The 13874-nt window shown below is 38.4% G+C and overlaps 1 protein-coding gene across 1 annotated transcript in view; it reads right to left on the minus strand.

Moving 5' to 3' along the window:
* AKAP10 (A-kinase anchoring protein 10) overlaps positions 1–13874 on the minus strand; it is a 69447-nt gene that overhangs the window by 3561 nt on the left and 52012 nt on the right. The window contains exons 12-14 of the mRNA XM_046676410.1: positions 12598–12680; positions 5098–5150; positions 4387–4482 (exon numbers count right to left, since the gene is read on the minus strand). Of these exons, the coding sequence (XP_046532366.1) occupies positions 4387–4482; positions 5098–5150; positions 12598–12680 (232 nt within the window). The remainder of the gene's footprint in view (positions 1–4386; positions 4483–5097; positions 5151–12597; positions 12681–13874) is intronic.

Consider the following 13874-nt stretch of genomic DNA (forward strand, 5'->3'; position numbering starts at 1 on the left):
TGATCATTTCACAATGTATACAAATCTTGAATCATTATGTTGTACATCTGAAACTAATATAACGTTATATGTCAATCACACCCCAATCATCATCTTGGAGAGAAATGACACCTTAACAACACTGAATCTTTTGATTCACAAACATATTTCTGTTTTGATTTAAATCTTTAATTGCACTTAGTTGTTTTGCAGTTTATATTATACAAATCTTGCACATATTTTGTTAAATATATTCCCAAGAATTTTATGTTTTTGGATGCTATTGTAGATTGTAGTTTTTTAAATTTCAACCTCCAATTGTTAATTGCTAGTATATAGAAATACAATTCATTTTTGTATACTAATCTTATATCCTGCAACATTGCTAAACTTAGTAGTTCTAATAGTTTTTTTTGGGATACTGCTGTCCAACAGAACTTTCAGTGATGGTGGAAATGCTCTGTAACACTCATGCATGGCTAATCACTATCATATATGTCTACATAAATGATTATGTCTTCTGCAAAAAAAACTGGTCCTACTCCGTCCTCTACAATCTATATGCCTTTTCCCCTTGCCTTTTTGCGCTGGCTAGGACCTCCAGGGTAAGTGCTTTAGAGCAGATATCCTTGCCTTCTTCCTACTTAGGAGGAAACATTCAGTCTTTCCCCATTAAACATAATTCTAGCTGTCAGTTTTAGCAGATTTACGGAGTTCCCTTCTGTTTCTAGTTTCCTGAGAGTTTTGCCATTAATGATTGTTGAGTTTTGTCAAATTCTTTTCCTGAATCATATGCTTTTGTTTTTGTTTTCATCGTGAATTACAGTAATTGATTTTCAAATATTCAAGCAACTCTGCCTTTTTGGGATAACCCCCACTTGTCATGATGTATTATCTTTTTTTATATATTGCTGATCAGTTTCCTTATATTTTGTTAAGGATTTTGCATGTATGTTCATGATGAATACTAGTCTGCAGTTTTCTTTTCTTGCAATGCCTTTGTCTGGTGTTTGGTGTTAAGGTAATGTCAGCCTCACAGAATGTGTTAGGAAATATTATCTCCTCTTCAATTTTCTGGAACTGTGTCTAGAATTGGTATTATTTCTTCTTTAAATTCCATCTGGGCCTGGAGTTCTCTTTGTGCACAGGTTTTTTTTTTTTTTTTTTTAAAGATTTTATCTATTTATTTTTTTCCTTTTTCTCCCCAAAGCCCCCCGGTACAAAACTGTACATTCTTCATTGTGGGTCCTTCTAGTTGTGGCATGTAGGATGCTGCCTCGGTGTGGTTTGATGAGCAGTGCCACGTCCGCACCCAGGATTCGAACCATCAAAACACTGGGCCACCTGCAGCGGAGTCTGCAAACTTAACCACTCGGCCACGGAGACAGCCCCAAGGTTTTTAACTACAAATTCAATCCCTCTCCCCTCAATTTTATTGATATAATTGACACAACACTGTGTAAGTTTAAGATGCACAACGTGATACACACATATATTGTGAAATGATTAGTACAATAAGGTTAGTTAATACAGCTACCACCTCACATAATTATCTTTTGTTTAATATAGTGATGCATCACTTAATGATGGGGATACATTCTGAGAAATGTGTCATTAGGCGATTTTGTCATTGTGCAAACATCATAAAGCACACTTATACAAACCTAGGTGGTACAGCCATTGTTGACTAAAATGCTGTTATGTGGCACATGACTATAATGAGAATATTTAAGATCTACTCTGTTAGCAACTTTCAAGTATATAATACAGTATTGTTAACTATAGTCACCATGCTGTACATTAGATCCCCAGAACTAATTCATCTTAATAACTGGAAGTCTGTATTCTTTGGCCAGCATCTCTCCACTTTCCCCAACCCCCAGCGCTATTCTGTTTCTATGAGTTCAATTTTTTTTTTTTTTGGTGAGGAAGATTGGCCCTGGGCTAATATCCTTGCCAATCTTCCTCTACTTTGTATGTGGGTCACCACCACAGCATGGCTTGATGAGCGGTGAAGGTCTGCACCTGGGATCCGAACCTGTGAACCCTGGGCCACCAAAGCAAAGCACACAAACTAAACCACTACACTACTGGGCCAGCCCCTGAGTTCAACTTTTTTAGGATGCACATGTAAGTGAAATTGTACAGTATTTGTCTTTCTCTGTCTGACTTACTTTACTTAGCATAATGCCCTCAAGGTCCATCCACGGTTGTCACAAATGATAGGATTTCATTTCTTTTATGGCTGAATAATATACCATTGTATATACATACACATTTTTTTGATCCATTCATCTGTTGATTATTTCCATGTCTTGGCTATAGTGAATAATACTAATAATACTACAATGAACATGTGGATGCAGATATCTCTTTGAGGTAGTGATTTCATTTCCTTTGAATATATACCCAGAAGTGGGATTGGTGGATTACATGGTAGTTATATTTTTCATTCTTTGAGGAATCTCTATACTATTTTCCATAGTAAATGTACCAATGTATATTCCCACTAACAGTAAACAAGAGTTCCCATTTTCTACATCCTCGCCAACACTTGCTATCTCATGTCCTTTGGATAACAGCCATCCTAACAGGTGTGAGGTGATATCTGACTGTGGTTATGATATGCACTTCGCTGATGACCAGGGATAGGATATAATAGGATCATAGGATATGATCAGTGATATTGAGCACCTTTTCATGTACCTGGTGGCCATCTGTATGTCTTCTTCGGAAAAATGTCTATTCAGGTCCTTTGTCCATTTTTTAATAGGAATATTTGTTTTATTGCTATTGAGTTGTAGGAGTTCCTTACATATTTTGGATATTAACTCTTCAAATTCATTTCCTTTAACCGATACAGTACTATTCAGGTCATCTACTTCTTCTTGAGTGAACTCTGGTAATTTATGTCTTTCAAGGAATTTCTCCATTTCATCCAAGCTACTGAATTTATTAGCAAAAAGTTGTTCATAATATTCCTCTATTATCATTTTAATAACTGTAGGATCTGTAATGATGTTCCCTTATTTAATCCTGTTAATTGGTAATTTACATCTAATCTTTTTTTTCCCCTTCATTAGTCTCGCTAGAGGTTTACCAATTTAACTGGTCTTTTCAAAGATCTAGCCCCAGTACGTAGTTGTGTATCCTAGTTGTAAGTCACTCTAGCTCTTCTATGTGGACGCCACCACAGCATGGCTTGATGAACAGTGTGTAGGTCCCTGCCTAGGATCCAAACTGACAAACCCTAGGCCACCGAAGCAGAGCATGGGAACTTAATCACTCGGCCATGGGGTCAGCTCCTGGTAATTTTTGATAGTCTGTCAGACACTATTTTTGCACTGTTGAGTGCTGAATTTTGTTGTGTTCCTTTAAAGAGGGTTGGCCATTGGGGGCTGGCCCTGTGGCCGAGTGGTTAAGTTCGTGTGTTCCTCTTCAGCAGTCCAGGGTTTCGCTGGTTTGAATCCCAGGTGTGGACACGGCACTGCTAATCAGGCCATGCTGAGGTGGTGTCCCACAGAGCACAACCAGAGGCACATCACAAGTAGAATATACAACTATGTACTGGGGGGCTTTGGGGAAAAGAAGAATTAAAAAAAAAAAAAAAAGATTGGAAACAGTTGTTAGCTCGGGCGCCAATCTTTAAAGAGGGTTGGCCTTTGTTCTGGCATGCAGTTGTCACTTACAAGGCAGTCTGATCCTTTAAAAAGTTATTTTAAGTTTAGTTAAGGTGCTTTACTCTAGGACTAATTTAGCTCCAGTAGTAAGGAAAAACGTTTCTGAAGACACTACCCAATGCTTTGTGTATTACAAGACCTGTCCAGACTGATCAGTAGGAACATAAACTATTCCCAGCCCCATGTTCCAGGAATTGTTCAGACTACTAATTTCTGGTAGATTCTTGCTTGGCCACGGGCATTTTCACCCAAAAGATGTACAGATCAGTATTCAGCCAAAGACTTGAAGGGACCCCTCTAAATATCTCTGAAGTTCCCTTTCCGCCCATCTCTGTCTTTTTTGGTACCCTGTTCTATGACTTCCAGCGACCTTCGGTTCTCTAAACTTCGATTTCTGACTTCTCAGTTCTGCAAGACTTATGGATTCTGTTAGGTTTTCCCCTCTTTGCACTTTGGAAACTGCTCGTGGACAGTGAGCTAGGGATCACCTCAACGCTACCCTTCATTCAGAGTACAATCCTCTATTGCCTGTTGTTTGATATCTAGAAATAGTTGTTTCATTTAGTTTGTCAGTTTTCTAGTTGTTTATGATGAGAAGGCAACTCCTATAGCAGTTAATGCCTCAAAGACAGAAGCAGAAGCTCCCTTATGTTTTTATTTTTGAATATCTGGCATAGAATTCTTTTCCATTTTACACAAGCTAGATCAGAACAAAAGTCACCCTTACCTTTGTAGACTTCTCTAATGGTTGATCATATTGTGCCTGCTGCATAACATCACTGACTATCATCTTAGCAATCTTCCAAGCTAGCTCTTCTTGGGCCTAAAAGAAGTAATTCAAACTGTTGATGACAGTTATTCACTAGAAGAATCAAGACATATATTATCAGTGCTCTAAACACAACTGTATATGCACATCAGTTCTACTTATTTGGGTAAGAAATGACTTGGGCTACCCTCTGGCTGTGGTCTATTAACATGCTATTCACTGTCTTCCAGAGTCAGCTACTGGGTACCCAACATCATGAGTATCTGCACGTTAGATGGTCAAAATAAAACATTTTTCTTTGTCCGTTCCCATCTCTTAACTATTCAAAAAGCAAGGCTCTACTTCTGAAAGGAAAACTGACAGTGAGGAAAGAAACATTTGAGCTTTTGTTTCTAAAATGAGTACCGATGGCTGCTGGTTGATGGAAACTTGAATGCATGGCTATTTTTCAGTGGCCAGAGTCTTTGGACTGAAGATACCTCCACTGCCTTCACCAGGCAACTGTTAGATGCTAAAAACAGCCCACCCTTTCTTGTTATACCCTGGATAAAGGAGCAACGATGTGCCATGCTGCTTAAAGGTGGGAAGTAAAGAAAGAGAAAACTTGAAACCTTACTTAGACAAGATTCCATTCTAAACAGGGATCTCTTTACTAAAAGTAGAACTCACCTCATCAGTATTTCCTTGCACCCATTTCTTCATAGCTTGTGAGAACATGGATCCTAGTGACAAACAAAGCCAAAATTGAATGTAGATTCCATCCATAATTTTATATTAAAAATGCTCTTATTTAGAAGCTACTTCCACACATGGATATTCTTTTTTTTGTAGAATCTCACTCAAAACATTAAGGAATATTACCATTAACAGAAACTGATGATATTATCTCCAAAACACAGGATTTAACTTGCAAATATCATGGTTCAAAAAACTTTTGAAAAGCTGTTTCAGAGTTCTGGATTTTTCTTCTACTCTCCTCAGTTGATGAGAGAAACTATCATCTAGTATTAGCTCTGCAGCAAACATTAAGAGAGCAAAACAAAACCATGACCAGGATTTGATCTTGAGTAAGAATCTAGCAATACATTAGGAGATATCAATCTGCTTGTTACATATGCAAACCTTCCGGAGCAGCTTCCACACAAAAGGGCTTCCAGTACAGACATGCTGTTACATGTTGGGTCTCTGGTTTCTATCAATTATCTGGGTAAGAGCAGAGTTTTAAGTAGCCACGCTCTGTCCAAGCCATAGTATACCTCAACTTCCTAGGAGGCACACAAGTCTATCTACATCTGTACTCAGATGCTGAGGAACCACCAAGGACAGAGGTTAGCCTCTATTTCCATGAATGAAATACACAGCTTATCCTTTCATTAATACAAATAGGTTCACACCCTAACTTTGTCTTAAACCAAGTGGTTGGTAGGTTATTTCTTTGGCAAGGTCCTGCTTGATTCAATGACTGGGACAGAACTATACAGAGCATTCATGAAAAATACAAAGCCTGGATCCTTTTCCCTTAATAATTTCTGTTATTAGCTAAAAGTTTGAATACTGGTCTAGTTACATTTAATGGCCAAGCAGAGTCAACAGGGCCACAAAATTACATGTTCTGCCTAGTCTCAAATGGTTATCAAATTACCCAATGCACTGCTCTCTCTTCAGGCTCACCTGCACAGTCACACTGTTGACAGTCTCCTAACTGCTAATACTTTCTCCTTTTTTTTTTTTAATACCCACATCTTTGACTCCTCTCTGTGCATTCCCTCCTCCTTTAACATGGAACATCTCCAAGATCTCATTCTCAGCCTTATTTTCTCCTTCAACACATTCTGTTTGGGGCATCTCATCCTTGCCTGTGGCTTTAACTTCCTTCAAAATGCAAATAACTCAAAAACTTGTCCTTGGGTGTTAAATCTATACTTATATATTATCCTAAGGTGTCTCAAATTTATGCTCCAATTTGAGCTCATCTGTCTCCAACTTAGCATTTAACTTAGCATTAACCTTCTTGTATTCAACTTAGTATTTTTCTTGTATTCTCTATCTCAGAAATTAACTTAATCTTTTGTTGAAAATTAACATCATAATTTTTCATCCAGAAAACCCATGTTAAAAAACTCAATCTACCTTCCTCATTTATGTTCCATACGAAATCCATCACCAAATTCCACCTTGGATACAATCTCTTGAATTCCCCCTTCTATGTCTTATAAATCTGACCTTCTTTCTAATTCCTGCTACCACCACCTACCTTCAAATCCTTTTTCTTCTATCTACATTAGTAGTTAATCCTACTATCTGACTGGTTTCTCTGATACCAGTCTCTCCTCAACTCCAATTCTTTCCCATACTACTGCCAGAAAAAAATGCATCTCGTTGGTACTCTGCTTAGAAATCCTTGATGACTATAGGATAAGAATCCAGGCTTCTCAAAATGACATGCAAGGGCTTTCATAATGTAAGTACAGCTTCATCTCCCACCACTGCATCCAGGCACCAAGGACAGCCACTACAGGGACCACATGCTTACAACATCCTTTACAATTCCTTCTTGTTACACTTTCTCCTAAATGATTGGAATGTAACTTTTAAAATCACTTTGTTTGCCCTCAAAGCAAAGTTCTCATACTCTCAGAAGCTCTGAGATACACTCTTCTCAAAACTCAACGCTTTCCTCTGTGCTCTTTTACCAGGGTTTCAAAACCAAATTCAAACTACAGGCTGCTAAATAACAGACATTCTTTGCAGCTGCCCTCAGCAGGGCAGGAAGAAGCGGAGCTGAACTGCAAACAACTGTTGCCAAAACGGTATTCTGAACCAAAGTCCCTGGGTTGCTATTAACCTGCCGTGTGATCCCTAACAAGTTACAATTTCCCTGATCCTCAACGTCTTCGTTTGTAGAATAAGAAGGCAGTATCCACAGATGTATCATGTAAGATTTGTATGAGCTTGAAAATGCTAAGAAGTCTCCATAAATTTGGGGACTAGGGCACGAGGAGTATCTCAGAAGAATGAAGTAATTTGGATAAGAAAATTTAGTGTCTGTGTAAGTTAAAAAAAATGATTTTTTTCTTAATAAAATAAATATGATCTATAATCTTACCACAGATAATCTCTACTGAAATTCTTCTAGATTAATTCAATCAACAAATATGAGTGTCTATCATGAGCCAGGCATAATTTTAGAATCAAGAAATATAGTGCCAAATAAGACAGACAAAATTCCTACTCTCAGAGAAGTAATATTCTAGTCAGAAAAGAGAAACAGACTATAAACAAGTATGCAAATAAATGACAAACACAGTTTTAGACAGTGAATACAAAGAAGTGGTATGTTAGTGGTACGGATGATCTTAGATCGTGTGGGCTGAGAAGTCGTCTCCGAAGAGAACATCTGCGATGAGAAGCAGCCAGTCTGAGTGAAAGCCATGGAGGATTTTCATGGAAGGGGAAATAGCAACTATAGGGGCCCTAAAAGAGAAGGGACCTTAGAAAAACAATAAAGGAGAGTCCAATTAAAGCTTAGTCCATGAAGGGAAGAGCAGTTCAAGGCAAAGTTGTAGAGACAGGCAGGAGACATGCATAGGGCACAGCAAAGAGGTGACAAGAAGCCACAGGGGAAGAAATGAGTGATGATCAAGCAGTAAAGCATGTAGCATAAAAAAATTCAAAAATAGAGGAAAAGGTTATAATGAAAAGCAAAAGGTACTTCCCTCTTCTCATCCCTACAGTAATCCATGTTACATTTTTTGTGTATCCTTTCAGGAAATGTATACATATCCTTTTAAAAACACCATATACAACACCACCTATGACGTATTCTAACCAAAGGTGTAACTTGAATCATCAAGACTTTAGGTACAATAGTAAGCTAAATAATACAACCAGGAAAATCCAGAAGGCTGGGCATTTTATAGGATAACCAGCTTACCAAGTCAGGGCATAAAAAAGGGACTAAGCTAGATTAAAAGAAACTGAGCCTACACCCCTTGTTTGCATCCTTGGCGCCTAGCACGGCGTCCAGCTCACAGAAGTCAAATGCCTTCTGAGCGAGTCAACTGAATCCGCGGGCCCCTACATCACATCATTTACTTACCAAAACCCCCAAAACTTGACTTAAAGACCCATCTGGACAACTGAAAAAAGCACCAGGATATATGGATGTATTTACTCAAACTGCAAAAATTACTATTCATTTCTTTACGCAGGCATGTCTCAATTAAATTAATAATGCGAGTAACTTGACGGACGGGCTGGCTTCTAGAGATATAATCCTGTTGCCTCTACCTTCAAATGTAACCCAAATCTGACCATTCTTGCACTACCTAATCCATAACCACCACCATCATCCCTTACTTAGACCTAGCACAAAGGTTATTTCTTGCTTCTCCTCTTAAACCCCTACATTCTATTTTCCCGACAGTTGCCAGAGCCATCTCTTTAAAACATTACAGGCACACCTTGGAGACAGGGTGGGTTCAGTTCCAGACCACCACAATAAAGTGAACTACATGAGTTTTTTTGGTTTCCCAGTGCATACAAAAGTTATTTTTACACTATACTGTAGTCTATTAAGTATGCAATAGCATTACATCTAAAAAACAATGTATATAACCTTAATTAAAAAATACTTTAGGGGCCGGCCCTGTGGCCGAGTCGTTAAGTTCATGCGCTCCGCTTTGGCGGCCCAGGGTTTCCCCAATTCGGATCCTGGGCGCAGACATGGCACCGCTCATCAAGCCATGATGAGGCAGCATCCCACATGCCACAACTGGAAGGACCCACAACTAAATATACAATTGTGTACTGGGGGGCTTTGGGGAGAAAAAGGAAAAATAAAATCTTAAAAAAAACCAAAACTTTAGAGGGCCAGCCCCGTGGCCAAGTGGTTAAGTTCATTTGCTCCACTTCGGCGGCCCAGGGTTTCAGCGGTTCGGATCCTGGGTGCAGACCTAACACTGCTCATCCAGCCATGCTGTGGTGGTGTCCCACACAGCAGAACTAGAAGGACCTACAACTAGTTTATATAACTATGTACTGGGGAGCTTGGGGGAGAAGAAGGAAAAAAAAAAAGAAGAGGATTGACAACAGATGTTAGATCAGGGCCAATCTTCAAAAGAAAGGAAAAAACCACTTCATTGCTAAAAAATGCTAACTATCATCTAAGCCTTCAGGGAGTTGTAATCCCTTTGTGGGGGAGAATCTTATAAAAAACCCAATAGCCACAAAGCACAATAAGGCAAAGTGCAATAAAATGAGGTGTGCCTGTAATCACATCATGCTACTTCCCTGTTCCAGCTTCCAATGTGTCCCCAACACTTTCAAGTTCCTAACATGGTCTGTGGTAACCCTCTCAACCTCACTCGCCTTCTATCAGTCATCCCTTTGCTCGCTCCTCTTCAGCCAGACTTGTCTTGCTGTCCCTTGATCATGCTGAGTTCTTAAGCTTCAGGACCTCTATTCTTGTTCCCTCTGCCAAAAATGCCCTTCCTCCAGATGCTGCGAGGGCTTACTCCCCCATTTTGCTCAGGTCTCTACTCAAAATGCAGCTTCTTCAGTGAGACCTTTCCTGACAACCACTTCTAAAATGGCATTCTCGGGGGTGGCCTGGTGGTGCAGTGGCTAAGTGCGCATGTTCTGCTTTGGCAGCCTGGGGTTCGCCGGTTCAGATCCCAGGTGCGGACATGGCACTGCTTCGCAATTCATGCTGTGGCAGGCGTCCCACATATAAAGTAGAGGAAGATGGGCATGGATGTGAGCTCAGGGTCAGTCTTCCTCAGTAAAAAAGAGGAGGATTGGCGGCAGATGTTAGCTCAGGGCTAATATTCCTCAAAAAAAAAAAATAATAATAATAAAATGGCACTCCCCAGTACTCTTCCAGACCCTTACTCTGCTAATTTATGTTTATATATAAATATGAACACACACATGTATTTGTCTATCTGTTTACTGTCTCCTCCACTATAATGTAAGCTCCACGAGGGCAGGAATTTTATTTTCCTCCCAGTATCTAGAACAGTAGATGCATAAAATAGGCACTCATATTTTAAAGATTTTATTTTTCCTTTTCCTCCCCAAAGCTCCCTGGTACATAATTGTGTATTTTTAGTTGCGGGTCCTTCTAGTTGTGGCATGTGGGATGCCACCTCAGCATGGCTTGATGAGTGGTGCCATGTCCGCACCCAGGATTCGAACTGGTGAAACCCTGGGCCACTGAAGCAGAGCGTGTGAACTTAACCACTATGCCACGGGGCTGGCCCTGGCACTCATATTTTAGAATGAATGAATAAATGAATAACATGAAGAGACTGAATAAAGAGAATGAACAGAGATAGTGGTTTGGGAAAAAGTTTCTTGTGTATCTTTTTTTTTAAGATTTTATTTTTCCTTTTTTTCTCCTCAAAGCCTCTTGGTACACAGTTGTATATTTTTAGTTGTGGGTCCTTCTAGTTGTGGCATGTGGGACGCTGCCTCAGCATGGCTTGATGAGCAGTGCCATGTCTGTGCCCAGGATCTGAACTGGCGAAACCCTGAGCCACCGAAGCAGAGCGGCCAAACTCAACCACTCGGCCACGGGGCCGGACCCTCTTGTGTATCTTTAACTACTCATAATGTATCTTAATTCATATAAAAGAGACAGAAAGAAACTGCAAACATTCAACACCTATACTCCTGAGCAGCAGCACTTCTTCATGAACCATCAGAGAAATAAGACTAAAGAACGAACAGCTCAGAGATTCTATTAATACTGGAGACCCCATTGTCCTGTTAGAAGCTACCTGATGACAACGTAGAGTCAAATCCACAGAGGTTGTCTAGCACTTCCTCTGCTCCAAGGCCACCAGTGACATCTTCTGAGTATTCATCTTTTACCCAATAAAAGACTACTAGACTGTAAGTTTCTTAATGGCAGGATCCATATCTTCTTTTGTTTTTTGAGGACAATTAGCCCTGAGATAACTACTTCCAATCCTCCTCTTTTTGCTGAGGAAGATTGGCCCTGAGCTCACATCCATGCCCATCTTCCTCTACTTTATATGTGGGACACCTACCACAGCATGGCATGCCAAGTGGTGTCATGTCCGCACCCGGGATCCGAACCGGCAAACCCGGGCCGCTGTGCCACCGGGCTGGCCCAGGATCTGTACCTTCCAACCTGCCCAGCAAATTTAAGGGCACAGAGGCACTCAAAAATTATTTACTGAATGAACTATGTAGACTTCCTTCAGTCTTTATACTTCTCTAACTGTGTACCTCACACTCCTCTGGCTAAACAGTTTTAAATTAACTATTTGGATAAATAAGTTCAAAAAGGTAACAGATTGTTTTTGGTCTAAATTATTTCAACAATTGTTGCATTTTTTGCTTACTTTGTCAATGTATACCTGACCCAAAAGCAGATCATTCATCAACATTTTTAAAGTGGTGTAATTCACTATCCAAACAATAGTGGCATTAAAAAGTAAGATAAACATAATAGGAATAGAGTCCCTTCAAACTCAATAGGAAGATTAACAATAGCTCTCAGTTTTAAATACACTTATCAAAATGGAACATTTTCTGCTTAGAAAAGTATCTTTTACTCAAGACAATACTGTCAATCTAATCACACTGAAAAATTTTTAGATACCATCTAAATGGAACTACATTGGTTTCCAAAATCTTCCTGTATAGATCAATTGTTTGGAAGCTGAAATCAGCCACCTGTCAAAAAGTATTTCTATGTTTAATTCTTGGAATTGACCAAGCACTCTTCTGTTGATTAAACACAGGATATAAATTTCAGTCTATTGATATTTTCCACATATATATTTCATAACAACTCTCAGCTATTTAAATGAAATTTAATAAAATAAAGGGTCTCAAGATAAACCTCAAGTCCAACCTGGACTGGGTATTTCACAATTAAATAAAAAGGTGACGAGTATTTTTTCATAGAGATGTGCCTTCTGTAATGGTAAAGCAAGTTCAATAACTTTTGATTCAGAGAGACTGTACAGAGATGCGATTACACACAGCCCTTGTACTCACTTGCGACTACAAACACAAGGTGAAAGATATGGCACTTATTTCATAAGACAGTTTAAATCTTAAATGATCCCTCATTTATAGTCAATGACTAATATGAGCAAAAGCTTTAATGTGGAGTATAAAAACATCACAAACCTTTTGATTTCTTTACATCAGGTTCAGGCTCAGATTCTCGGATGAACTGCCCCAAGTCACTGACTCTTCCAAATGTCATCTTCCTATAAGTATAAAGAGAAGACTGTAATTTCTAACAGTCAATTTTAAATTAAGAAGAAAAAAATCAATTTATAAGTAGCTCATCTAAATCTAGAAAGCTACATACATAATTAATAGCTATCCCATGTTATTCAAAGTGGGGCTTATTTTAAATAGAACCATCCCCCACAGAAATCAAAATAATCTTCAATTAAATGCAGTTCCATTCAAAATCCCAAAAAGGTTTATGATATGTGCCAAGCTACTAGGTAACTCACAATTCTAAAATTCATACAGAAGAGAAAAGGCACAAGAACAGCCAAGGAGGTAAGACTTGCCCTAACAAGATCAAAATGCATTATAAAGCTGGAGTTAACCATATATAACAATTACATATATTATAAAACTAAACAAAGCAAAGTTTAAAGGCAAAGAACACAGTGAAAAGTTGTATTTTTATCAGATATTACTAACCCATAATTAATATCCAGAAACACACAGAATTCTAACAAGTCACTAAGAAAACACCCAACAGAAAAATGTGAAAAGGAGATGAATAGTCTATTCATAGAAAAACCTGAACAACTAACAAACACACCAAAAGAAACTGAATCTCATAAGCAATAATCCAAGATTGGTTTTAAAAAATTAAAAGTTTGATATTAGTTAGTGTTGACAAAGATGTGGGGAAAGTTAGTATCTTTATTACTGGCTGGTAAGAATGTAAAATGTACAGATACTTTTAAAGGTAAATTGGTAAGATCTATTAAAATTTAAAATCTGCTTCCTGGTACACGGAAGTATATAAAAGGAAGTCTTTCACTATACTGTGTATAACAGAGAAAAATTGCAAACAACTTAAACACTCATCAATAAGAAAATGGCCACAAAGTGGCACAACACACTATGGGATATTTGGTCACAGTGATGAGCTATAATTAATATTATATATGGAATACTACAATATAGTTAAAATGAGGAATATACCTGTAGGGACTAACATGGAAAAATCTCCAAAACTCACCATAAATGCAAGTGCAAGATACAGAATAGAGTGTAATATCAATTACATAAAAATAAGCAAACAAAAATACACACCATAATTGTAAATTTTATTTTTTTTATATTTAATGTATCTATAATTAAAAGTTAGTTAAAAGGACAAAAATAAATTTTGTGATACCTATATATTATTTCATTTCAGGCAAAGTGGATCT

The sequence above is a fragment of the Equus quagga genome, chromosome 11, assembly GCF_021613505.1.
Source record: "Equus quagga isolate Etosha38 chromosome 11, UCLA_HA_Equagga_1.0, whole genome shotgun sequence".
Lineage (NCBI taxonomy): Eukaryota > Metazoa > Chordata > Mammalia > Perissodactyla > Equidae > Equus > Equus quagga.